Raw genomic sequence first — 25893 nt, 5'->3', positions numbered from 1 at the left:
CAGTATATTGATCCTGGCGCCACAAGTTGTTGTCTCCCTGTGTAATGAATAGTCAAAAGTATTTAAAAATACATACATATATAAAGCATTTCAATTTAACTTTGCAGCATCCTGTAAGACAGTGACATTTACAAATTGGATAATAAAACTGAATTAGCTATTTCAAAGAACTCAGTGTAATGAAAATAGATTTACGAGAAAATCCAGTAGTCCTGATGCCCTTTCTTTTTAGCTTTGTACTTTTTAGCGTATTGTATATCTTAGTTGCAAATGCACCTGTCCTATACATACAATATTTTTCTCTCATTGTTCTGACACAGATCAGTAAAAACCTGACTTTTCTGAAAGCAGAAATGAAGACTGACTTTTCCTGAAGTGTAATAAAGGATGAATTAATTAATAATCTAAGTCAGACTCCAATTTAAAATGATACTGAAAGCATTGTAGGGCAAGATGTCTCTCATATTCTCTAGCCCTTTAAAATTACTGAGCAGTACGCTAGTGAGGGGCAGTGCTTTTCAACGGTATAACTGCTGGCCTGTAACTGATCCTATTAAAGAGAGCCAGGTTTCATTTTCTGCTGTCTCTTCTTATTATAGGTGATCCAGGTGGTGGGAGAGAAGTGGCTTACATCGCACAGAGCAACATCAATGTTAAAAGTGGGAGAACCTGGAATTTGTACTGCAAGGTGACCTTGAGGAAGTGTCGTGGAAGAAAAGGTACTTTCTCTTGTAGGCTGCCTTAAATGCAATGTTTTAAGCCTGGTTTCTTTCGAGTAATTTGTTGAAAGAGGTTTGGATAATTTAGGATTGGTTCTGATAAGGATCCCAACCTAAGAATGGCTTTCGAACCTCTCCACTTTGCTTAGGACCCTTTATCATACATCTCTTTGGAATGAGCCTCGCTCCCAGACTGATCACGTGCCTGGGGGAACTGAAAATCAGGCAGTGCTGAAGCACTTTGGGTATTTCACATGTGTTCAAAGGAGCATAAAGCTACATCATAATGACCTTAACCAAACCCAGATAATCAATACTCATCAAATGATTGTATTTTTCGTTACACTTAATTTATTTGGACTGCTTCAGTGACTACAGTCCCCAACAGCTCAGCAGGGATTCAGAGTGCTGGGTGCTTTACAAAGAAAGCAAAGCAGGTTCCTGCTCCAGTAAACATAAAACAGTAACTAAGAGACAGATGCAGTAACTGGAGGAAGGGGGACAAATATTGTGAAAAGGAGAAGTCGGTGATTCCAGACACCAGTTGTGTGTGCTGACATGTTTTTGTGGAGGAACAGCAAAGTACCGCTGTTGACAGGTTGATGAGCAGGTTGATGCTGGGCATGACAGAATTGCAGTGGATACTGGGCACAGCTCCTCTCAACTGTGAAAGGATAAACATGACTTGCCAGTTGTGCTACTGTGACTGCAGAAGTTGTGTTATCTTGCCTCTGCATCTGGAACCTGCCAAAAGCTTCCATTTTCCTATAAGCAGCAGCTGTTCTAATCTGGATGACAGAATTAGCATCAGTGCCTTCATTTAAAAAATTTCTAATTCTGAAAAGGTCAGGAGTATGCATGGATAATGCAGCGCCTTGGCTAAGACAGAACACCAGTTTACCAATCTGTCCACAACCACATTTAACAGTCTCTAGTGCCCATCTGTAAATTATCCATCCCTGTAGTTCTCCTCTTAGGAAAGTGTGTGGAGTAGGTGATGCTGTGTATATCCTAGTCCATGAAGCTAGTCATTCGAAGCCAGGAGCTGAGATGTGCAGCCAAATTCAGACTTAACAAACAGCTGCAAGTCCAGTCAGCTGCACTGGGAGATTGGCTGCCTCGTGGCTGGCTTGATTTGAGCATGTGGCTTTCCACAGAATGTTGCATCTCCAGCTTGGTCTCCAGGAGGTGAAGCCAGGACCACCGAGTTGTAAGAGCCAGCTCACCACCTCTTGCCTGTCTAGGGTAAACTCGAGTTCTGTGACTTCTTAAATGCAAGTACATAGTTTATAGATGAAAGCTAATGTTACTGAGCTCTTAGACTTGCATTGGGCGTTGAAACCAACCTGTTGACTGGCAAAGCAGAAATTCTGAAATAAATAGTAACCCTGAGAGCTCCAACAAAAATGTAGCACACTTTGATTTCACAATCTAAGTTTTTCCTCTCTGTCCAGAGAAAAGCCCAAGTGGAAGCTTTTTCTCTGTACTAGACATTTGGCTGCTGGCTCTTTTTGCCACACACTTTCTCTATGGATAAATTCTTCCCTGGCTTCACCAACAGAACCACGATTTGCTTCTCTGCTTATTTATGTATTTTTATTCTTGTTGCTCAGTCCTATTGACTTGTGTCAGACAATTCCATGGATGCTCTGGCATCCAATTTGCCAGGTATTAAAGTTGTCAGTGGAGACAGGGAGAAGCTTGAAAGTATCTGTTTAACTTGGCCCCCAACCTGCATATCTCAGAGTGCTAGAGAAAAGAAATGTTATTAGGGTTTAGTCTGGCCACACAATAGGAAATTTTCAGACCCAGATAGACTCCCAGTAAGAGATCTTGTTAGGTTTCTGCCTCTCGAGGTCAGGATGCTGGATCCAGGAATGACTCGGTCTATCACTGAAATCATGCTGGTGTTTGAGAAGGACCCATAAATGCTGACATCTGATATTTACTCCAAAGACAGAAGGCTGATGAGTTAGGTCAGAAGAAGCAAATTTTGTCGTTAGCCATCTTATGGCAGACCAAAATGCAATTAACTTTAAAAACTACTCCTTTCATTCCAAATACGTTTCCTAAATTAAAGCTATCCAAAGGTCTTTGCATTTTTCCCTTTAATGCTCTATATTTACTGACACTTCAATCTGCTCTGTTCATACTCAGCCGCAGAGAAATGTACATATGCTTCGACTGTATGTGGGAAAACTGGACTGTGGCTTCCCTTTTCTGTCTGTCCTTGAAATCTCATTTTTTTTACATAGAAACTGCCACACTGAATCAGACGATCAGTCCGTCTGCACCTTGCCTCTGGCAGTGGTCAGTACTTAATGCTTCAGAGGAGACCAAACCCCTTTATGCTCTGAGCCGGCTGTACCATCCCGTATAAGATAAAAACTTCTCCCTCAGCCCCACAGATAAACATTTTCTGACTGAAGTCATTAGATTTGATTAATCATACAATTATATAGCTACAAAAGATCATAATGGCTATGCAATTAAATAATTTTGTTAAAAGCCATTGCTTGGTTCAGTGCTTGTGAGTGAGAGTCCTTTTCAATTCCCATTTTTACTGTTATTTGTCAGAGTTTCTGATACAGATAAATTAAACTAGACGAAGGAAAACTTAGCCTGAATGTTAAGTAATCTTTCACAAGATTTTTTTTAAGTTTTCCAAATAGGGGCCAAAGTTGCTTAGAAGGTACCACAGAGGTTAATCCTGCAATAGTTAGAAAGCCTAAATGAGTTAATAAGATTTTTTCATCCTTCTGTATGAACCAGAGACTTCGGTTAGAGGTAGAAAAACTGCAATTGCCAAGAAGCTGGTGGATCATGACTAGGGCTGTTTATTTTTATGTGAGAGGGGCAGTTTCCAATAGCCTAAACCTAAGGGTCGGTAACTTAAAAGAGAAGCACTGAGAGAGGTGACTGTAAGAAAATCTCCCTGTCCAGTGTGGGACTGCATTGCCACGTGCAGCACTTATTCCCCGTGCTGCCGAGCTGCTCTTACTGCTTTGCAATAAAATGCCCAAGTATCCTGCCCTGAGTAGAAAAACCTAATAGTCTATTGTGTCCATGTCGAAATTGTGGGCTTATTTGGAAGCTGTGTTTAGGGAAAGATGAGAAATTGGGCTGAGCATTGCCAAGCAGAGCTGTTTGTCTCCTGACCACATCTCATAACAACTTGTAGGAGCTTCAGGGCCCTGTAGCAGCTATCAGAGGTGTCTAATGAGGCACAGAGTAACAGAGATTAATTTTCTTTATTTTTTAGCAATGAAAGAAATAAAAGGGTTGTTTTTTTTTTCCCCTGATACTTTGACAGATGCAGTTTGCTTTAATGCATTCTGGACAGAGTACTGTGCAGTAGGAATTTAATCCTGGGTATCCCTCTGGCTGTATCAGTGCGATCAGTAGTCTACTGGCAAGGAAAGCTTAAGGGGTTAGAATCAAAAATTCGTTGTTTTGCGAAACATTTCTAAACACAAAGCACATCTAGAATAAAGTTTTAAGAGGCCAAAGCCACCCGGTTATTAAGTATGCGTCCCCTTGCATGTGTGGCAAAGTCGGTCAGCTATCTGAAATTCAAACCAGAATAAAAGCCTCTGACATCAGCTCCAGTACTCTAAAAGCAGTGAGATGAAAAGCACTGCAGTCAAAACCAAGCTGGAGTCCTTGCCACTGTAAGCATATATTATAATTCTGGGGAAAAATTGGCTTGCATAACTCTCCCAGTAGGTACTGACTCAAAGTTCCTTGTATTTGGAGAGCTCAAGTCAGGTCATTGTGCAAGGTGCTGTGTGACACAACGCCAAGTACATTTGCTATCTCAGCATCTTCATCACGGCAGAAAAAGCTGCTGAAGCTGAGTTCTGCTGTGGAGCAGAAGTATTTCCATAGCTCATTTTTCTGAGATGTTGAAGAAGGTTTCTGGCCCAATTGCCTGGGTTGCATTGCTGGTGGGCACCTTGCATTTGGACGTGAGTGCCTGCTGCTCCCAAGCAGGATCACTTTGTTTCAATATTGTTGACTTGCCTTAGGCCCGGTTTGGCTTTGGCAAAGGCAGAGCCCTGGGTGATGTGATCTGGATGCAGCAGCCAGCGCCCTGAGCGCATCAGCTGAGCCTCAGTCAGCCGCTGTCATGGGCCTTGGCCAGATCCTGACAAGTAATATTGGAGCAACTGAGGATAATTGGGTTGGAGGGGGAAAGAAGGGAGAGGGATGGAGGGAGGACAACTAAGCAGATATCAAACCTGTCAGAATTAAACCTATTACAGTTTTACCCAATAACTTGATTATAAAGGCTTTGGGAGAATTCGAAAGCAGTGCTTGGCAGTAGCCTGTTAATAGTATGAGATGAAACCTGACACAGAGTCATCCCATCATGAAGTCCCCTCCGTGCTGAACGTGCTTCCTCGAACGCTAACTCCGGTGTCATTATCCAGGTCAGTCCTTCTGTCCCTCCTACAGCTACTGCTGTAGCTTTACACTGCAGCAGGACAAAATGCTGAGAGCTCAGAAATGGTGAGCCCAGCCTAACAGTGCCCCGAGTATCGGATTCACCTCCAGTAAACTCTTGACACTGACACACCATGGTGTGTAGTGTTGCCAGATTTTAAACTTGACAGAGAAATGAATACAAGATAAATAAGCAGCAAGATTTTGGCAAAAATAATAAATGCAGCCACCCTGGTTTAGAAAACATGCTAAGCCTTTGAACAGTTTTGTTTTATAAAAGAAAGGCATTTGAAAAGGATCCAGGGTAAATGTTTTTGATAGGGAGAGATATACAATTAACAGGGGTGACTTTATCTCCCCTATTAAACCAGAGCTCGTCTCTGACCTCCATTAGCCATTTGGAGACTATTCCATATGCTTCTGAGGCTTGTTTTGCAAGTCAGCAGTGCAGAAGGGCCAAGGGGTGTCATGCCCTCAAACAAGAGGGCATCAAGATGCTCTCCAGCTATGTAAAAAAATGTTATTTGTTCCAGTGATAGGCAAGGTTATACAAACAGCTGACAAAATAGCCTGCTCAGCTGGACCCCAAACACTCGGGGAAGGATCTGTCCAAGAAAAAGCACGCCTCTGTCTGCTTCGAGGTAGCTGTGCTCCTGGGAATGAGGAGACAACAAACAGCTTGCTGCCCTGTTTGCTTTTATAGCAGACCTCTGGTAAGATGGATTTGTGGTCTGGCTGGCACAGCAAGTATCAGATAGCTCCTGGTGAACGGCATCCCGTGGAAGCACTGGCTCTAAGTGGGACAGCCCCATGTGCTGGGGGTCAGGCAGAGATTCCCTGAACCCCGCAGAGCGGTGTTACTTCAGTCACTCCCAGTGGGCCTGATAGCAGTTCAGAAGGTTTTCCTGGAAGTCTCGAAAGAACAGGCTGTTACGCAATTTTGGGGTTTCTGCCTGCATCTGGCTGGCTGTTGATTTTGTGATTTTCATCAGAAGGCTTGGAAAGGGGAGAGAGAGCCTTCCTCTTCCACAATTCCCTCCAACTATTTATCCAAGGAATGGAAATGCAGTAGGGGAAATAGCAATCGGAGATGATTGACTGAAGCCTTTAGGACAAATCCTACCTGGGAGGCTGCTTGTGTGTGTGAATCTGCCGGATTAGTGTCAGCATGACATCATGCGGCAGAGAGGTAAATCAAACCAGGTAAGTACCCTGGCAATGCAGTTCCTGACATTTGAGCTGCTTTTTTTAGAGCTGGTGCCATTTGGTCTCCATAGCAATGCGTGGTGCTGTGCAGAAATCCTCTCAGCACAGACACATGGAACCTCATCTGGCTCTCCGCTAGTCCTGCAGCAGGTACGATGCTGTGACAGTGCCACACACCAAATGCCTCAAGGCTCTCTAGCCTGTGCTACGTAACAGTTGCCCTTTTCCTCTTTCTTCTCTTCTGCCATCAAACACACATAGTGTAATTTATGATTTTAAGGCCTGATAAGGCAAGGCAAGTTTCTTCCATCTTGCTTTTCTCTTTGCATGAGGGAGTTGCAGCTCCTCTGAAATAGTCTTATATTCTGACTGTGCATTCCCATGTTCTCTCTCCCTTACTATGCAGAAATTGTGCTATTTTTTTCTTGTTGAAGAACAAGGAATTGCTCTGGTGGGGAAGATCATTGAATTTAATGAAGAGAAAGCCAATAGATATCTCATCAATAAATTTCAGAGAAAACTCTAGGTAATTCAGTTAAAATCTAATTAGCTTACTTAACTGAACAGACACAGAGATCCTTGCTATAGAATTGTTTTTTAAAAATAGTTCAGGTTGCTAATCTTTGAAATTCCACACATCGACATCTGAGTCAGTAAATGGATTACTATTGCTCTTATTCTTTTCTAGGAAGGTAAAAACGGAGAAGACCAGTTTCACCACTGGGTCTACTCTCAGTCTCTACCCAAGTGCTACAACAACATAAAGAACTATTAGCTAAGAAGGCATCTGCTTTTGTTCTGTGATGGTCTGTGCTATGAATGGATAACATACATCAAACTTTGGCATAGCCTCTGTTTGTAAGACAGATCTGAAAAATGCAATTCATAGGATCCTGTAGGTGGTAGGCTTAAAGGTAGTATCCCCCCGCCCACAGTTCTCTGGGGGACTGTCATCATAGCAATGAAAAAACAAGTGTAGAAATCACAGTTCTGGTAAATGTCCCTTAGACATATATATTTATACTCTCCTTTACTAAACATTGCTTCTCAACTTTTCTCACATCTCATCAGATGCAAAACTGCCAGTCCTGTATCTAAAGTCTACTTGACTTTTTTGAAAAGAAAAAAAAAAAAAAAGAGTTAAATTGATTGATAAGACTTTATGTGCTCAAAGCTGACGAAATGAGTTTTCATTTTTGTCACATGAATCAATTAATTGTGTTAATTATCCTTCCGGTAACATAAATTCGACAATACTGCCATCCTTACAGAGACCTGGAAGTGTGTTTTATGTTCAGCTTCTTTTTGGAAGCAGTTTCCATCATAGTTTCTTTTATCTTAAAATACATGAACTGTTACCTGTCTGTTACAGTATTGAAACCCAGAGTTGCTTCTCCTTCTGGCCTGTTTACATTGTGTAACAGTTTCTCTTTTGGAATTGGAAACAAAATTGGAAACTTTGGAAGCATTTTTCTGAATGGAACACTGACTTCCAAAGAAATAAACAAAAAGTACTCAGTACTCACGCTAGCGCCATGATCCCATAGGGCCAGGAACGGATTTCCAGCCTCTTTGGGCTTTTTATCTCATCTGACGTCAGCACCATCCCACTGTCTGACTCCTGTGTAGCAAAAGAAAGAGGACATCAGCAGAGTGCCGACTGATGGTGACAGCATGGAGCACTTCTAAATCAGAAGTGGTTTGCCAAGGGGAGAGCGTGGAGAAGGGTCAGACTAAACCAGTATTAAAGTCAGTGGAGAAAGAAAGTCAAGTATCTAGTTAAAATAACAAATTCTGGCTATTATTTTGCACTGATGCAGCTTTGGGGCAAGTCGATAGAACTTCACTTTATCCAATTATCTCCAGCTACAGAGCAGGTAAAACAAGGGCAGGGGAATGCAGCTTCTCCTCCATGGTGGCTTGTAGAGATTGGGGCTCCTTGTCTAGGCAGTTCTTAGGGAGAGACGGCCAACAAGGTGGCCATCCGTAGGTGTTACATTGCAGTGCAATGTTCTGCTGCTTGCGGACTGGAGTTCAATGTAGGAGCTACCAGCTGTTCCACGTGATTGCAAGATCATGGATATTATCATGTAGAATGGAACACCAGCCCCAAACCTGCAAGGCATGTGTTTGCATCAGAACTTTCAATTGCATGCTATTTAATGACACGCTTAGCACAGAGATATGGCCACGTGGTATATGAAATTAAGCCAATTCCTCCAAATAGTATCTTATTGGGGCCAGTTTCATCAGCTTTTAGCCAGCAGATCCTGATAATGATGCTGTTTAGCCTGAGAACATTTGCCCTTTTTTATGATGGTCATTTTTTTAAAACTGTTTTAAATGTACATTAATGTACCAACATGTAGCTGTTGTAACACTGAAAATGCCTTTTGTTGTTGTTGTTTGTATTTTGAAAATGCATTCTTGAAATGAACATATCAAAAACCAATTTGACATTTTCAAACCTGAAATTGATATTAAGTAGGCCATCTGGATATCATCTAGATAGGACAGCTGAGACACAGGAATGGACAGAAGTTCATAAAGAATATATCCAATAATACTGTCTACGCTCATCAGATAAAACATAACTTAAATACCTACAAGAAATACACTGTGTATTAGAAACAGATATATTTAGGGGGGAGTGGATGTTCAGTATCAGTTTGGCAAACCCAGATGTCTTGCAAGAATATATAGCCTAAATGGCTAATTGTGCTTGAGTTATGAAATGTTTGTGACCTATCCCACAAAACTATCTTGATTAGATTTAAAGTGGAGGTTGTGATGCAGCTGCACCTAAAATCGAGTCTCAAGGTTGTGATTAAGATCAAGCTGTTATTGTGCTAAGTGCCACACCAGTTCACAGACGTGTACAGTCCTTGTTTTAAGTAAGTTTCAAAATATTAAATATCCCGAGGGATTTCTTTGCATTTGAAATAGTTCCTGATGCTGGAGAGTTGCACAAACAACATGTTGTCTATCAAAATGGAGAAAGCAAAAGACTTCAGCATGGGAAGTGAAACTGTAGTTACCTGTATTTTACCATTCAATCTGACTGAAACAGAAAAAATAAAAGCAAAAGCTTTTTAATAAATGTTTTGGTAATATATCAGTTGTTAATAAAATCAGTTCAGAAACTGCTTTTCAATTTATAAAGTAAAATCTTAAATTAATTAGAATCTGTCAAAAACTTTTGTCAGAATTTCTTTCTGCTTTTTATCTTTATTATTTCTCCTTAAAATATGTGTTCTAGAAATAATTCATCTGATTACTGCTTTTCATTCTGCTTACAGAAAAATTGTTAGAAAATCGTAGCAGAGACTACAGAGAAGTAGCACTATTGCAGGAAGGCGTGGCAGAGCACTTTTAGAGTTCCTGGGCAACTATTTGAAATAATGACCAAACCAGTATTCATGTCTTGGTATTTAAGATAATTACCGTAATCTAAGTACACTTAGTTAGTCCAAAAGTAGATCACATCACAATTTCACTTTAAATGATTCCCATTGAAATCTCACTTTCACTTCTGATCTGTTAATGGATTGCCCTTTTTTTGAAGCTTTTCTCCCTCCATGTAAGGACTTTAAAATGCCAAGAAGGAGCATTTAGGAAAGTAATGCTCATGCTGGCAGCAGTAATCACTTACTGATACCACATCTATCTACTAAATGTCTTTGCGTGATTCAGAGGGACAGATTTTTATCCTGCAAAAGGAAAGATGCAAGAGCCAGGGAAAATGCTAAGCCTTCTAATCCCTGAGATGCACTGATAAAGGCACAGAAATTACATTTGGCAAAATACTGGGGAATAGCGGGCATCGAGGCTGTGCTAAGAAGGGAACAGACGAGATAGATGTTCCGTTTGTCAAGGACCTGAAATATGTCCAGGACAGGTTGTAGCTGGAGACTTGACCCTTCCCAAGGGAGCCAATTTGAGGACGGGCTGGCTGCTCAAGGGGGAGCAGTAGCTGGAGGGTGCGGGACTGTTCCCTGAGCAGCTGAGCAGACAGACTGACGTGTTCCTATAAAGCTGCACGCGTCCTTCTTTCCTGTTTCTGCTCCTAGCCAGCTGATGCATGCCTTCTTCCATTTCTGTCCAATTTCTTCCACTTTCTATCTGCTTCAAACATGCATTACGAGGGGCTGTCCGTAGTGACATAGAATCACTGAGTGCATGTGGCACTGCAGCCCACAGGTACTGAACTGTAGAGGACATTTATGAGTTTTGTTTAAATAAGGAAGTCAAACAGAAAATAACCTCCACCTTTGGAAACTGTAATTTCAGGGGAAGGCAACAAGCTGAACGATCATTGCACAATGAAACAGGCTTTTGTTTTCCACTGGAGTGCAAATGAAACCAATACCTGCCCACCTGCAGAGAGCCATTAAGCTAGCAATAAATATGTCCACCTAGGGTGGGGAAAATCCAGAGTAGAAGCCCTTTGAATCAAGTAAAGCAGGATCTTGAATCTTGGTCTTGTCTTTCCTGAACTAAGCACCCTCACCAGCAAGTTATTGGCTGTGTCAGGCAGCCAGAATCTCTTCTGGACACATTTCCTTCAAAAGGGGCCCTCTCAGTGAGCTGCCATTTTCTTACAGGAAACAAAACCAAAAACATGCTGAAATAAATTCCTGTTTAGCTGTAAGGTAAAGCTCCTTAACCTGATCAAAGCCAGGATAATCATGCACGAGCTTCTCTTTAAATTGTTTGTCCATCTAAATGCATGTTCCTCTGTTGTCACACAGACCTATGTGTGAGATGCTAGGACCAAATTTTCTGATTGATTTAAAGCTTTTTCTTACCAAACACATTTCAAAAGCTCTACTGTTTGTGGTGCTTGTGACAAGTGATCTGTGAACCTGCTGGAGAAGGATGCAATCACCTCCCTTACCTCATGTATCACTTTCTCCTTTTCCACTGGCACCTCATCAAATGTCTTCACACTCAGTGGTCGCTTCTTGCTGTTGTTACTGAAAGCAAGAAAGTTGAGGGGTCAGCATAAAACCCAGGTTGGTAACTCAGTTAACATCCCTGACACGGCTCAGTTTCCCATTCCAGTCTTCCTTTTTCTTTTGTAACTAACAAGTGATGCCCTGGCAAATGCGCCTGTCCAACTCCTTTAAAGCAGCCATACGGAGAGAGGACAACAAACGGTGCCCAGCTGTATCAGATCTTTATTTCTCTCTCTCTGCCCCTCACCCATACTCGCCCATATATTTTTCTTACCCAGTTTCCACTGCGCTCCAGCGATTGACACAGTTGTTCAAATTTTCTTCCACGGGGCAAGTTTTGGCATTAGACTCTCCATCGGGGCACAGCGTGATGTTCAGAGGGATATAGTCTTTACCATCCTGTATAATAAATAACACAAGAGAACACAAAGCTGGTAAAATCCATCTTGTACAGCATCTCAGATGTTAAAGGTTATCATATGAAACAGGGCTTTACACTGAGACAGGAGTGTATTTTATTTTAACTTTATGATGTTTCTGTAAGGTGTTCACTGATGTTCTTCACAACCCATGTAAGTTAAAATGTGTAGCTTTCTCCAACATTTACTGCATAGAAGGCTTTGTATGAGGAGAATGGTTCACTTCAGGTAATCTATGACATAAAATGGCTGAATATTGTCTGTAGCTTTCCAGTTAAAACTTGTAAATGTCCCTCCCAGATGGCCCTGCAGCGTCTTGTTCCTGGGGGCCAGTCTTGGGGACACATCAAACCAAGTTTAAGCCACATGTCTGGGAGAAGGGAGGGAGTGGCTGGAAGTCACAAAGTCCCCAAGGCTGATGCAAATTGAACAGAATTTGGAATTGGTAAAAGAATATTGTCTTACTTATGGACTTTTTGCTTATCTGCAACTTAAGGAGTTGCAGCGTAGTAGGAGCCATTCCTTAAAATGGTAGCCTTAAAGGATCTTATTTCTTGTCCTTACAAGGAATTGCTACAGCAAGTTTAATGGAATTCAGGTCACATCTTAATAAACTCTGCATTGTCCTTTACACCACTGTAGAAATCTTCAGAAATGACTAAGTCTTAAAACTATTTGTGCAAGTTTCCCTTTGCTTTCTTATTTCTTTTAATTCTGAGAACCAATTTAGCGCCCTATTCCCTTGCCATGATTTTTATGTCTCGTTAATTTACTTTGGTTCCAGGATAAAACTCACAAGCTCTTCATATTGCAAACTGGGCCCTCTTCAACTTAGCTTCACTAAATTTGTTTACAAACAGGAAGGAGCTGGAGGGGAGTGTTTGATTTCTTCTTAAATTAAATTGACAGTTACATAACTGGTCTGGTTGCTTTTAGTGAAGAAGGAAACCGATTGAACTATTACGAAATCAATAATTATGTAATTGACTTTCTGAGCTTTAAACTACATCCTTTTAAAGCTCCTAAGAGCACTGATGAACATAAGCTCAGAAAATGAGAGAGAAAGTTCATACCAACTGGCAGCTTACTATATTGGAATCTAATTAGAATTGTGAGATAAAGCACCATTGTTACTCTAAGGGGCAACTGAGCCTATTTTTTAATTAATGTACCGTAAGTTTCTCTTATTAGGTATGAATAAACGTCTGGTTTTGAACTATAATCCCCTTTGAATAATTAACATTTTATTTACTCATTCCAGCAGCCATATTCCTTGCAACCTCTGCTATGAAGCCCAATCTAGTATCACTGCTCAGCATAGTCCGTGCTTGTGTCCAAGTACATGCATGGCCACACGCAGCCACACCTATACAGGTACACAGCCATTGAAGAAGGAGTTGTATTGCTCTACCTGCTGCACATTGGCCTGAAGAAGATCTCCTAAACGCTCCACAAGCTCCGTGAAAGTAGGCCTCTCTGTGGGCACTCCGTGCCAACAATCCAGCATCGTCTGGTAGCTAGAGAAAAACCACAGGTGTTAAGAGAAGGATAAGAGCTTGCTCCCAAACTGTTTCTTTCTGCTACTGCTTGTTTTGGTCATCATATAGGTAGTTTGGGATTAAGACACATTCAGATCTCCATATTCTGCAATTCTACTCTAGTTTCATGTGGAATGTTTTTCCCATCCATATTTCCATGTTTCAAATAAGCCTGTAGGCTTTTTGTTTTCACCTAACTTTAAACTTGACCGATAGGCCCCACCGATGTTGCTGAAATAAGTTGTAGTTATGAATGCCTAGTTCCTGTCTCAGATTTGGAAATAAGTCAGACACAGCAGTCTCCTGAGCTGAGATCCATGAACTACATCTGACTTGGGAAGATCTGTTAATTGTGTTGTTGGCAAAGGTCAAGCTGATTTGGTGTTTCGTTAGAATTCATCTTTGGTACCAGGATACCCAAGGCATGCACAACTACAATGTTTCTGAAAACAAAATGCAAAATATGTAGCTGTCATGCGATGAGGTCCCCTTTCTCCTCCACGCTTCAATACAATCTGCTTCGTGAGGCTTGAATGACATGTAGCAGCTCTCAGCACAAAGCCAGGAGGTCTTACACTTCTGGAGTGGAATATTCTGGAGATCGCATCCGCGTCCCTTCTTTGAGCCGTCGGCAAAAGTCCTCATCTATCTGCACTCCGGGGTATGGTGAGGCACCTGATGGGAGAAACAAGGAGGAGGCTCCAGTGATGTAAACACACATCAGTGATATCTGCTGAAAATTCAAGTTTACCTAGACTCTGACAGCAAAAGAAGCTAGAACACAGAAGGGGTTGGGATTTCAGCCATGCTGCCTCCTCTGAATTTGTAATATAGGCAGGGCCACTCAAATGTTAGTGTGAAACCGGGAAGAATAGCTTCTGGCAACTGTAATTGAGAGGTAGGCTTCTGGAAAGGGACTGGTAGTAGCAGGTTAACTTGCACAAAAGCCATCAAAAAGGAGATTTATTTCACATTCCTGTGTAAATAGTTATCTTCAGAGAAATAATCAATTAATCTGCTTTCTCTGCAACTAATGAGAGAATGGGGGCCTTTCACAGGTTGTGATCTTTGTTGTATGACATCTACATTTTACAATATGCCATGAATAAGGGGAACGGACATATAATTTGTGAAAGTGCTCTGGCACCTGAGTAATCTGGACCTCACAGGTACAATTTGAGAGATGTCTGCAGTGAAGTTTGAAAGGTTACTGAACCTATTGTAGATCTACCTGGAAGATGTGTAAAATTTCCTCCCTCCCTCCTCAGCAAAGGTTTCAGGTGTAGTACAACACTTGTCTTTCACATTTTGGCATCCTAGAGGCTGGATAGTGAATTTGGAAGAAAATTTAATCAAGTTTTAACATTGGGGATTGAATGGAATCTGGATCTGTATCCAGCCCTCAAGGGCATAAATATATGATTTACAACATTCCTGCGTATTTATTTCCTGTGTATTTTTCCCCAGTCTGGAAACATCATTGTGTGCTGTGCACCTGGGGGCACAACAAGCCCAGCAGAAGTCTTTTTGGAAGAAGGCAGTGAAGAGGGTGCCAAAATGTGGCTGTTTCCAGAATTATTCTACTTTGTGAATCTGACCGCTCAGTCTGCAAAACTACGCACTGGGGGACAAAAATCCTGGCAACTTCCTAAGAGAGCATCTCAACACAGCAAATAGGTTCCAATGACATTCAAAGCTCAGGGACACTTAGCCTCAGCACATCTGAAATGCCTTTATTGCAAGTGTCAGAGCACAGTATCAAGAGTGTTTCCTGAAGTTACGTAGATTAGAAATAGTCAGGAGCATCATTTCTGCTTCGCATCTTGAGTTTCCTTCCTAGTTTTGTCTTTGGCCTGTCATTATGATCATAATAATTGCTGACAAGGATTAGTCTTGCAAATACAGTGATTGGGACTGAGACCTTGAGGGCAACACAGTGGAAATGGGGAATTCCCATTCAAGATCAAGAATTCCACTTGATCTGGCAATCTGAGTTACTTTTTCTTGATAACGTCATTGACCTTCTCAACAGCAGTGTGTTGGGGTGAGCAAGTACAGGGAAGGCAATTGCGAATTACTTTTGATTGCAAAATCTTTTGGTAGTTTACACGTTGACTACTGCTGGCTTCCTCCTAGCTGCAGGCAGCTCAGATCTTAGAAGGGAGGAAATCTCCCTTTCCACCTCCATTCACCACTGCACTTCGTCTGAACTACGTAATAACTCGGGTTTGGGATGCTGAGACAGCTTGGAAGAAATGTAGGCTGAAACATATGGTATAAGGCCTAAACACGATGTTTTCCTTAGGGGAAAATCTGTTTCAAAATGCTCAAAGATGTGGCATGCATTGGATATAGTAGCACTCTTTTGATCTTGGTTTTATTTTAGTAGGATAATAAGATGCTGATATTATACTACCAGGCACCGCTTGTTTATGTAATTACATCTGATTGCCTTTTGAACACTGCACATTTAAATTCCGAGGTACAACAGCATTCTGCAGAGTGCCATGTGAGTGCCTTCCCCATGTATGAGAAACTGCTGGCACTGCCTGACGTGAGCCGTGCTGACCCCATTTAAATCAAGCAAACCCCAGTGCAAACCCAGTCCCAGATCAACACTGGCAGCCCCTCCAGCCCTGATTTCCTGCGTACCACCGACATGGGGCAGGTCTGCCAGCCTTTCTAGGGGAAGCGTATCGTGCTTCATTCAACTTCTGACCCTGACAGCACCCCCACTCAAACCAACTGTGCCTTTTGCTAATCTCTGTCTGCTCCTTGCTTGCAGGGTGCTAAGCCTGTGGAACCCAGTAAAAAGCAGTGGTTGTAAGTGGGAGCCAAACACACCCTGTAGCAACGACAAAGAACTTTCCATCCCTTGGCTCTCAGTGATCTGTAAAACTTTTATATAAGAGAGTTCAATCAGTGACACAAATCCTTAATTAAATATTTATCATGTGAGCGGCAGATGTGAATAGTGCCAAGCCACAGGCATGCCTGGATGATCTGCATGAAAAACCCTCTTAGAGAAAACCACTTGGTTTTGAATCTGTGCCACGGACTGAAGAAAGTAGTTTGTGATCCATGTCACAGGGAGGGCAGAGGCTGCCCTGCGGATGGCAGCCCTCGGAGTAATTGAGTAAATTCCCCTCAACTCAGAAGAGGACAGCCCATTGTTCCAAGTGAGCACCTTCATTAAGAAAAGAGGCCATCTAAGATGAAAAGCAAGCAGATAAATGATTTTTTTTTTCCCAACAGTTATAAATAGAGATGAATTTCAGTGAATATATTTTAATTTTTATTAGTCTTAGGTATTAAAGGCCAGATGACCCGAAGTTCACATCCGTTAAACACTGCCAGGACCTTTGGGAATGGCATAACTAGTTTGCCTTATGAAGTGGGCCTGGCCACTCATTGCTATTCAGCTCATTCGCTTCCTTGGAGATGCGCAATGGAGAGACTGTCCCCTCGGAGCGTGTCTCTGCATGCTAATGCTAATAATGCATCTTCTGTAATCATCTGTCAGAGCTGGGGCATGGCTCCTGCTTCTGGAGCTTCATCTTTCTGTGGCTCTTCAAAACACACGCAGCAGGTGATGCTGTTACAGAGCCATGAAGTGTTACGCTGAAGTAACAAAGCTGTAAATAAATAGGACTGAACTCTGGGGAAAGCAGCACCTGCCACTTGTTTTAACCAGCTGGGTGTGAACTTTCTGGTTTGCATGCTGATATAAACTAGAGAAAAGTCCAAATCAAAGACTTGGACTGGAACCAGGTTGTGTTCCTTGCTAACAGCCCTGAATAAAGCTCAGGTTAGAAATAGCTCCAGACTTTGCAGCCAGGTCTCGACTTGGCATCTTGAGCCTAATCATTAACTGCAGCTGATCGGTGGACCAAAGGTGGCAGATTACAGTTAGCTTTAAGATTCAGCAGCTTAAGTTGACAGTGCTCCTTGTTTTCTTTTGTCTGCGAATGCTGATCAGGAAGCCAGAGCTGGCATTCCTGAGTTCCCTCAGGAAAGCTGGACTTGCCACTCTGCAAGGAGAATTTGAGAGCAGTAAAATCCCACTGTCTGCAAGACTGCTTGTCTAAATTTCAGGGCTTTATCTGCTGTACAGTAACCAGATCTTAATGAGGCTGAGATTTCTAACAGTACCAGAAGATGAAATCTGCAGTGTATAAAGAATGCTCTTACTATTTTTCTCAAAAACGTTGTGGCTTGCAAATGATACGGCCAGAGAAGTATGCATTTACCTGTCTGCTGCCAAAATGCCTTACGCAGAGTCTAGCACTGCCTGGCTTTCATATCAACCTGATGGCAGCTCTTGCCAATACATTTTTCGTACTTAAAATCTGACTTGGATTTTGTGGGGAAGATAACCAAGCTGGGATAAAATGTCCTGTGGGCAAACTCCCTTGGGTTTCCTGGTCTGCCACCAGCAGCATCAGACCACTGTGTCAACAGCGGTGTAATCCCCTGCAGCCTCTGGGCTACGTGGTTTCCTGAAGCAGCTGGCTTAGGGGAAAATACGGTTTGATGGGGGAACTTTTTCATTGCTCCCAAAGAAATATTTCACTCCTGAGCAACAGAGGCTTGCATTATCACAGTGCTCTGTTGGTTTCAATTACTGCAAATGTCAGGTCCAGTGTTTTGGATTTGGTTTATTCCTGCTTCTGCTCCCTGGTATTCACTGTTTTCACTTACTTTGCCAGATGCAATTCTCATTGACTTCAGCCCAGTGACTTTATTTTACACCTGATAGGCACCGCGCAATTGTACTAACAGGAACAGAAACGTGGCATCACCTTACCATCTTTTGTTAACAGCTTTTCATAGCAACAGAGCCGTAAATTAGGGGGAAAAAAAAAAAAGGTTTTAAACCATTCTTACCTAGGGAAAATATTTCCCATAGCAGCACTCCAAAAGACCATACGTCACTCTGTGTTGTGTAAATTTTATCAAAAATAGCTTCTGGAGCCATCCATTTGAGTGGAAGTCTTGCCTGAAAATGCAAAAGACAGAACACGTTGCCAGAAGTGTTGTTAGTGATCTGCTCAAGTCCTGGGGGAATACAAATCTGAGATCAGCATTTCAGGTTTCTTCCACTTACATCTCCTTTTCGTACATAGTCAGGGTCTTTGTAAATATCCCTGGCTAGTCCAAAGTCACAGATCTTAACCACGTTGTTCTCTGAAAGAAGGATGTTCCTTGCTGCCAAATCCCGGTGAATGCACTGTGAAGGAATGAAGACAGGCAAGATCAGAGCCTCCGCCTGGACAACACGCCTCCGCTAGAGCTGAAAGCCTGAGACCTCCTTGGGAAGTGGAAAGGTAAATGAGTTTTTGTTGCCAAACAGGTTGAAGAGAAAAAGAGAAAATAACAAACCAAGCATCACAGTTAGTTTTCAGATTTTTCTGTCTGAAGTAACTTCCAAGGTTACAGTGAGCCTAAGGGAGTGCCATTTTCCAGTTAATTATTCTGTGCCAAATCTGGGAGAGATCAGAAAGCAGCTGCAGCCATATTTGCACGTCAGTGAGCAGAAGCGTGTGAGACTGCAGTAGTTTCACATAGGCAATTACTGTTTGGCATGTACTTTGGTCTGTATATTACATTAGATTTACACAAAAAGCAGTCTTTCTGCAGGCTGCAAACATACATTTTTTTTTCTTTTCTATGCAAAAGATGTGCTGACTTTGCTGATGTTCTCCAACATAAGTGTCATGCTGAACAAATAGTGGAGTACTCCCTCTTCACTTTTCAGTAGTGCTTTTGTTGACCACACCAGCAGGATCTTTCTCTACAAGAAACCTTTCTGCATTTATTTAAGAGGCAGTTCTGCAAATGGTCTTACAATCCGCATTCGCTCCTGTCCCTGGCCAAGAAGATGATAGATATTCCTTCACAACTCCTTCAGTGCTGCTGACTGCTTAACCACTAGAGCTAATGTGATCTCTGACACTTTATTACAAAAGCAAATAGCAGATTGCACAGGCTCAAGAGCATATTTGGATTTCTTCATATCAGATGCCCATGACTGTAGGAAAGAGGTTCAGCCCTGATGTTTTAATGAGCTCACTTTTCTGGAGGCGAGAAATTCCATCCCTTTTGCCACTTGGAAGCTGTAGCATATCAGATCCTCCAACGTCAGAGGCCGCTTGTACAGATCCTCGGCATCTAGGAGAGATCACAGACAGAGCACAACGCTGGGGCAGCAGCTCCTGAATGTTTTCAGCACTGGTGCCAGTTCCATGCAGATTACCCCAGTCCTGCTTGTGAATAATGTTAGCTTCCTGAGTTCTCTGCAGAGCTACAGCTCTACTGGGTTGGGAACCACTGACCTGGGGGTAGAGCATCAGATGATTCAAAAAGTTTCACCCAACATTATTCACATAATTTAGCTATGGGGAAAACAACATCTGGGGATAAAAGTGAAGGGAACTATTTATAGTGAGCGGAGAGACTGGGGACAGATTGGCCCCAACAAATCTTCATGAAAATGAAGTAAAATATTGCTGTTACTCCTCCTACACAATAGGAGCAGCTTTTATATACATATGTTACTGCAAATCTCTTTTTGTGGGAAAGTTGGAGAGGGGCACATGCAGAAGAAAGAATCTGCAATTTCTGGAAGAAGTCAAGCAGTGTGAGGTGTGTGACAGCGTGCGTGACGCTGTCCAAGAAACAGCAGAAGAAGTAACAGAAATCTTAATAAAAGGTCTGGAATTAGGTAGGTTTCTTTTACCTTCTTCATCCTCTTCAGAATCACTGTAACTCTTATCTTCAATAAATCCTGAGCTGGCAGAGCTTCCAGTGCTGGCTACACTCTCAAGGCGTCTCTTGATCAGTTCGGTCAAATCGCTGTTGGACTCATCCAGACTTTTCTCTGCTTGGTCTGAATTTTCCTGGGACTGGAAATGGCACAAACTGATTGTTAGCTTTGGATCGCGTAATGCCTGGGCACTTAAAGATACGTAATGGAGTGGCATATGGAGAAAGGGTCCTCTGGAGATGTGCTCAATACACACTGGAACATGATGTTCCCTGAAGAGCAGAACTCATGAAGCCTGCTTTCCTATTTATTACTACATCTCCTTCCATTTACTTCTTCCAATTTTCCATCATACAAGTTAGCTGGAAGCTGTCTCGGTGAGACTGACAGATGAGCAGAGAGATGCTGTAACTCTGTACCTCTTGCTTTCTTGGGAAACCACACTAAAAATCACAGTTGAAGGTATAGAGTGTGATGTGCACTGAAATGCAGCCATCTCACCCCCCCCGGGGAGCAAAACGTAACCAGTGCCTGCAATTCACGAAAACAATGGTGAGAAACGAATTTTGAGTGACTGTACCAGGAAAACCTCCTTCTCTTACACAAATTACCTTATGTACTTCTGTGCCTGTACACAATAGCTATAATAATGATAATAATAACAACAATAATCGAGTCATCTGAAAAAAAAAAACATCTTGGCGAGGCTCCAGTTCCTGGCAGGGCTTGGATCCGAGAGCCCTTTTGGTGCTCTGTTTTCCCAGTGAGGAGGTAGTCCCCACCCCTCCCCACCGCTCATTTCTGGCCTCCTCTGACTTCCTCTGTGTCTTAGTGGAGTCTGTGCTAGCCCAAATGTTCGTGGGGATGGATAAAATTGTTTGGAAACCAAAACTGTTTGGTACGTTGTAATGCGGGCCATGTTTGTGATCCAGTCTGCTGCATGCTGCGTGGGCTCTGGGGCTGGGCCAGGGGAAGGAGAGGAAAGAAGATGGGAATGAGCAGGTGATGGAGGAGGGGAGCTGGTTCTGGTGGCACCAAGCACAGATCTCCAGACCAGGCTTGCATTTGGAGTTAACAGTTTTTCACTGTTTGTGACCTCCTTGTGCCAGGTCGTGCTGGCATCGCGGGAAGTTCCCTTTCTGTCTCAAAGGCTCTGCAGTGCTGGGGTCTGTGCAACTAATGCTTTAGCAGGTGGTAGAGAAGAAGAGGATGGGAGTGAGGTCCTACAGGGAAAAAGGCTCCTTTTTCTTGCTCATATGAATTGAAACGGTGCGGGAAGCAACATGGTTTAGGGGCGGACTTGTCAGTACTAGATTAAAGGTTGGCTGGGATGATCTTAGAGCGCTTTTCCAAACCAAGTGATTCTATGATTGGAGGAATCTATAAATACCAGACTGTCTCAGTGCCACTGCAGAAAACAACCCAACTTCTAGCCTGTGGTTGCTAGTTGCCTTATGACTATGAGAAGCCTGTCATGTTTTACCTTGTATGCAATGAAATCTCCTCGTTTTCCTCGTAGGTAATTGGACAGGTTTCCATATTTGCAATATTCCACAATGACCATTAAAGGACCTGAAAAGACAGTGAGAGTCAAATGAGTTTTGAAGCACAGCAAAGCACTTAATGTTAACTTATCCTCACAAATCCTCTCCAAAATAGGGAAATACTGTCATTGCTGTTATACGGGTGAGGAAATGAGGAAGCAGAGGACTGGAGCTCCAGGAGCACCCAACCAGTAGTAGATAGGGAAAGCAGGAAACACAGAACTGATTCTTACTTTTCTCCATTAATGATTAACAGTTGGTATTTATTTCTTATTTATAGACAAAAGAAAATTCGGAATGATAAATGAGAATGTGCACTCCCCTATGTTACTAACATTGTTTTACTCTGTACATAGATCCATAGCATGGAGTAGGCCTCATTTTTCTCTGCTGCCCTTACAATTGCATGCTTTAGGTGGAGCTGATGCCAAGAGAGGCAATGAAAGCGTGCAGGATCCTAGACAGATCTAAATCAGAAGTTTGCAGAAATATTTAGTGGGAAGTTTTTGAAAGCCTGGAAAGTCCTATCAATTTCTTCCTTTCTTATTTCTGTGCAAACCACTGTGGAGTTCAGTGCAATTGCTGCTTTTATACAATTACATATATTCTTAAGATCTGCTTGAAAATCCTTTTATGTTTCAGTGTGAGCCATTAGGAAAGGGAACAATGGCATTGTCTACCTCTGGCACAATCACTGCGCTTTGTAATCATCAGCTGTAAGATGAGGTAAAATCATGGGACTAGAATGTATGTAAACATCCATTATTATCAATCGTAACCAACTACTTTCATGTCCAGAAACGTATTTCAGGCTTATGTGTTTGAACTTCAAAGGAAAAATGCTAAGAGCTGCACTTGGCCATTCAGGAAAGAGCCAGCTCGAAGCAGCACTTTGCTCTGGCGATGCCAGAAATGCGCACACAGACTTGGACTGCAGCCTGCCTCCTGGGTCCGGTCGGACATGTGCTGTAGAGACTGAAAAGGCCTCTCTCTATTTTATTTCTTCATTGCAGAGCATGTACTACGCATTAGTTCTAACTGCTTAACATCAGGCACTCAGCGAAGGTGTTAAAATTTGTTACTTGTTACATTGGTGAAATAATATATGGGCATGCTTAATGGCAGTCTGCATCAGGAACACTGCTATATGGTTGTATAAAACCGAACAAGGAGAAGGCACCATATTCTGCGATGGCATTTTAATAGTAACGCTTATCCCAGTGTCTGTCTTGAGAGCTCAAGGCTATTTTTCTTTAGTCTGCAGTTGCATTGCTCAAAGACAAACAACCCAGCACCTGCCTGGAGGCTCCACAGTGCCCTGCAAGGCCCTGCTGCACTGCTCTGCTCAGCCACTGCGGCCAGAGGTAGCAGCTAGCCAGGAAGCAGGAGGATACTTCATCCATCAGAATGGAGCAGAGCGGAGAACGGAAAGCAGAGGGACTCTCAGGAGAAAAAGCTCCTCAGAGGATGGATGCTCACAGTATTGGATCAGTTACTGAAATGGATTTGCTAGGCAGCCACAACTCTGTGGGTGAATTACTGTTTTTGTTAAAATCTCCTGACCTCCTCATAATGCTGCCATGGTTTAGGCATGTGTTTGTGTTAAGCCACCTTGCTGGCAGGACAGCAGAGTCACCAGCATTCAGACTGTTACTTCTCTGCTCACAGTCCCAGCTACTAGCCAAGGCTACTTGCTTATGCACCCGACCTTTAAACCCTTCAGCTAAAGGTGGCCATCCTCCCATACAAGCTTCTGGGGCTTGCAGTGCTGCAAGAATTCCTGCAAGTTCCCCGTTCCTGGCTCCCAGATTACAGAAGTGTCTGTGGCTGCTGGTTGCTGACTGCTTCTGTGGAACTGGGAGTATCTTGCTGGAGGGAACATTTCTTTTCTGGCATCCTAGCACATCTACCTTAGCGAAATTATGTTCTTTGGGAAAATGATAGCTTCAGAGTCGTAGATGATAACGGATGCGTGCACCATCTCTCTCACTCCTTCCCTTTTGCTTATTTTACTCTGGTTTCCTTGTCCTCAGCTCTCTTAAATCTGTCATTGGGGATTGTTTTGAAGGTCGATTGTAAGCAGTTAAGAGGCATCTTTGAGGGTTGGTACCCGAAGTTAAAGTACAGTCTAGTAGGAGGTAAGGATGCTTTGTATGGCAGTATGGGAAAGGAAGGGATGTTTTTAGTGACAAAGATCTAAGAGTTCTGGAACCCTTGGTTCACATTTGCATTTCATGGCAAATTCTTTGCGTGGTGTACAGCAAGTCATGTCAGCTCAGCCCCTTGGAGATCTGTGCTGTTGCTCCGTTCAGCTTTGGACTGCCTGAGGTTCCTGTATACTATGCAAAATGCCTGCCTTTGCCTGGCAAGAGTGAAATGCTTGGGAAGAGGAAGCCTCAAGTACCTTTTGGCCTGGTGCATCCTCTTGATAAAGCAGGGAAGAATAGGGAGAAGAAGGGGAAAAGCAACTTGGAAATGATCAGTGGTGCCTATGTGGAGGACTGGGTGCCTAACTGCAACTAAGGACCCTGCCTCTCTGCAGTCTCTATTCTCTTTTGCAGACAAGCTTACAAAGGACAGAGAAAAAGAATACAGAGAAGTGACACCAGTGGCTAGAAGATGTTCAAAAGCCATCGATGTGTTGTGGCCACGTTCCACATGTGCATGAGGCTTGGACACTCCACCACAGGCGCACTGAAACACCATTGTGTCTGACAAGTGCTGCTTCTTTGCTCCCTATTTACTGAGCATTTCTCACCTCCAGCTTTGGTACAGGCTCCCAGCAGGTTGACTACATTCAGATGATGTCCTATGTGTATGAGGATCTTCAGTTCAGACATTAAAGCCTTGCATTCATTAGTAGTTGCACATTCTGCTTAAGATAAACAGGAAAAAATCATCTTTACTCAACAGGATATCTTTAACAGGACACGGCAAGATCCTGTTTATACTTGGAAACAAAAGCCACCCAGGTTACTCGCAGTATCTCTACCTCTCAGACTCTTACACAGATAATAATTCAGCTGTTTCATTGTTTGTTGTTGACCTTTATGAAGTGGAATACCACTTTATCTTTGGGTGACTCTTCCTTTCTCTAGAATGGGTTACGGAGGGTTACTGTCCTGTATTAGAACTACCCTAACTCAGATACCAGAGACCCTTTGCAAGGACTGAGTTTTGCAGGCTAAGTAAAGGAACAAACAATCATTCCAAGCAACAACAGCACACAGCCGAATGTTCTCTGTTTGTAGCAGTGATGTGCAGCTTAGCAGTACTTCTCTATGATACCTCAGAATATATTCCTCTACAGTACTGAGCAACACTCCAGTGCAGGTGATGGAGGAATCCAGCACATCTGTAAGATGGGTCCCAAAATGTACTAGAGAATGTACAGCATTGCTGAATCTCAGTCCTGTGAGATCTCACTGACCCAAGAAATACACATCTGAGCAAAGCAGAGGGGACCATATTTGTGTGCTAACCATGAATGCGACACGTGACAAAGCACTGGTTGGCCAGGTACACTGTACTTCTGTTCTCTTTTGCTGGCGAAGCTAAGAAAGGCAGAATTCTGGCCAGAATTCTGTTCATATACTGGCCTATTTCCTCTATCTTCTTTCCAAAATTTTCATGGTCAAAATGTATTTTAACAAAATGGCTGTGTCCTGTTGCCTCCGTTTTTCCCTTAGCAAAATCATTTCAGATTTAAAAATGAAGAAATGGTTACATAACAGATCACTCAGTGTGACAAATGTAACCTCTTTATCTGTTTGTAGAATTCTCCACAAACGACTTTTTCACCAAGCTATGTGTCATAAAGGAGTTATTCCAAGCCCAAGATTTCTTCAGTCAACAGTGTTTATAGATGGGTATGTATGGGGGTGGCATCATTTCTGATTTACACTGGCATGAGCTGGAACACATGCCTGGTAAAATCTAAAGAGAACAGCCTCCGAAATGCTTCAGATAATCTAGCACGTTAAGATGTAGCCTTCAAGCCAGAACAGATACCAGTCAACTTTATGGAAATGACAGATATGCTAGAATTACAGTAATGCAAACATCTCCAGAGCCTTTTTTTTTTTTCTTTTTTCTGAATGGTTTGACTCCCACTAGAGAATCTGGCTTATTCAGGAACATGATGAATGATGGGCATGTTAGTTTGGGTGGGCCAGGTTAGAGCAGGAGGCTGCTGGCCACACTGGGGGAGAAAAGGGTAAAACTAGATGGAGAAACTGTCAAAGAGTTCACTGAATATGTGTGGGCAGGGTAGAGTTGACATGAGGATCGGCTGGGA

The 25893-nt window shown here is 42.6% G+C and overlaps 2 protein-coding genes across 3 annotated transcripts in view; one reads left to right on the top strand and one right to left on the bottom strand.

Moving 5' to 3' along the window:
- Positions 1-25893, top strand: part of LOC311444123 (uncharacterized protein) — a 293968-nt gene that overhangs the window by 102401 nt on the left and 165674 nt on the right. The window contains exon 4 of the mRNA XM_084535025.1: positions 600-719. Within this exon, the coding sequence (XP_084391151.1) occupies positions 600-719 (120 nt within the window). The remainder of the gene's footprint in view (positions 1-599; positions 720-25893) is intronic.
- The window catches only part of LOC311444120 (vascular endothelial growth factor receptor kdr-like), a 131211-nt gene that overhangs the window by 5482 nt on the left and 99836 nt on the right, over positions 1-25893 (bottom strand). Inside the window, exons 19-29 of one of the 2 annotated variants that reach the window (XM_084535021.1) lie at positions 24355-24471; positions 21536-21624; positions 20026-20191; positions 19360-19457; positions 18394-18516; positions 18174-18285; positions 13862-13961; positions 13160-13265; positions 11604-11728; positions 11269-11347; positions 7898-7992 (exon numbers count right to left, since the gene is read on the bottom strand). In XM_084535021.1, coding sequence (XP_084391147.1) covers positions 7898-7992; positions 11269-11347; positions 11604-11728; positions 13160-13265; positions 13862-13961; positions 18174-18285; positions 18394-18516; positions 19360-19457; positions 20026-20191; positions 21536-21624; positions 24355-24471 — 1210 coding nt within the window. The remainder of the gene's footprint in view (positions 1-7897; positions 7993-11268; positions 11348-11603; positions 11729-13159; positions 13266-13861; positions 13962-18173; positions 18286-18393; positions 18517-19359; positions 19458-20025; positions 20192-21535; positions 21625-24354; positions 24472-25893) is intronic. The other variant, XM_084535022.1, reaches the window with a different exon arrangement.

Source organism: Aythya ferina (genome assembly GCF_964211825.1).
Source record: "Aythya ferina genome assembly, chromosome: 13".
NCBI classification, from domain to species: domain Eukaryota; kingdom Metazoa; phylum Chordata; class Aves; order Anseriformes; family Anatidae; genus Aythya; species Aythya ferina.
The sequence above is the reverse complement of the archived record's forward strand: the minus strand, read 5'-3'. Positions and strand labels throughout refer to the sequence as shown.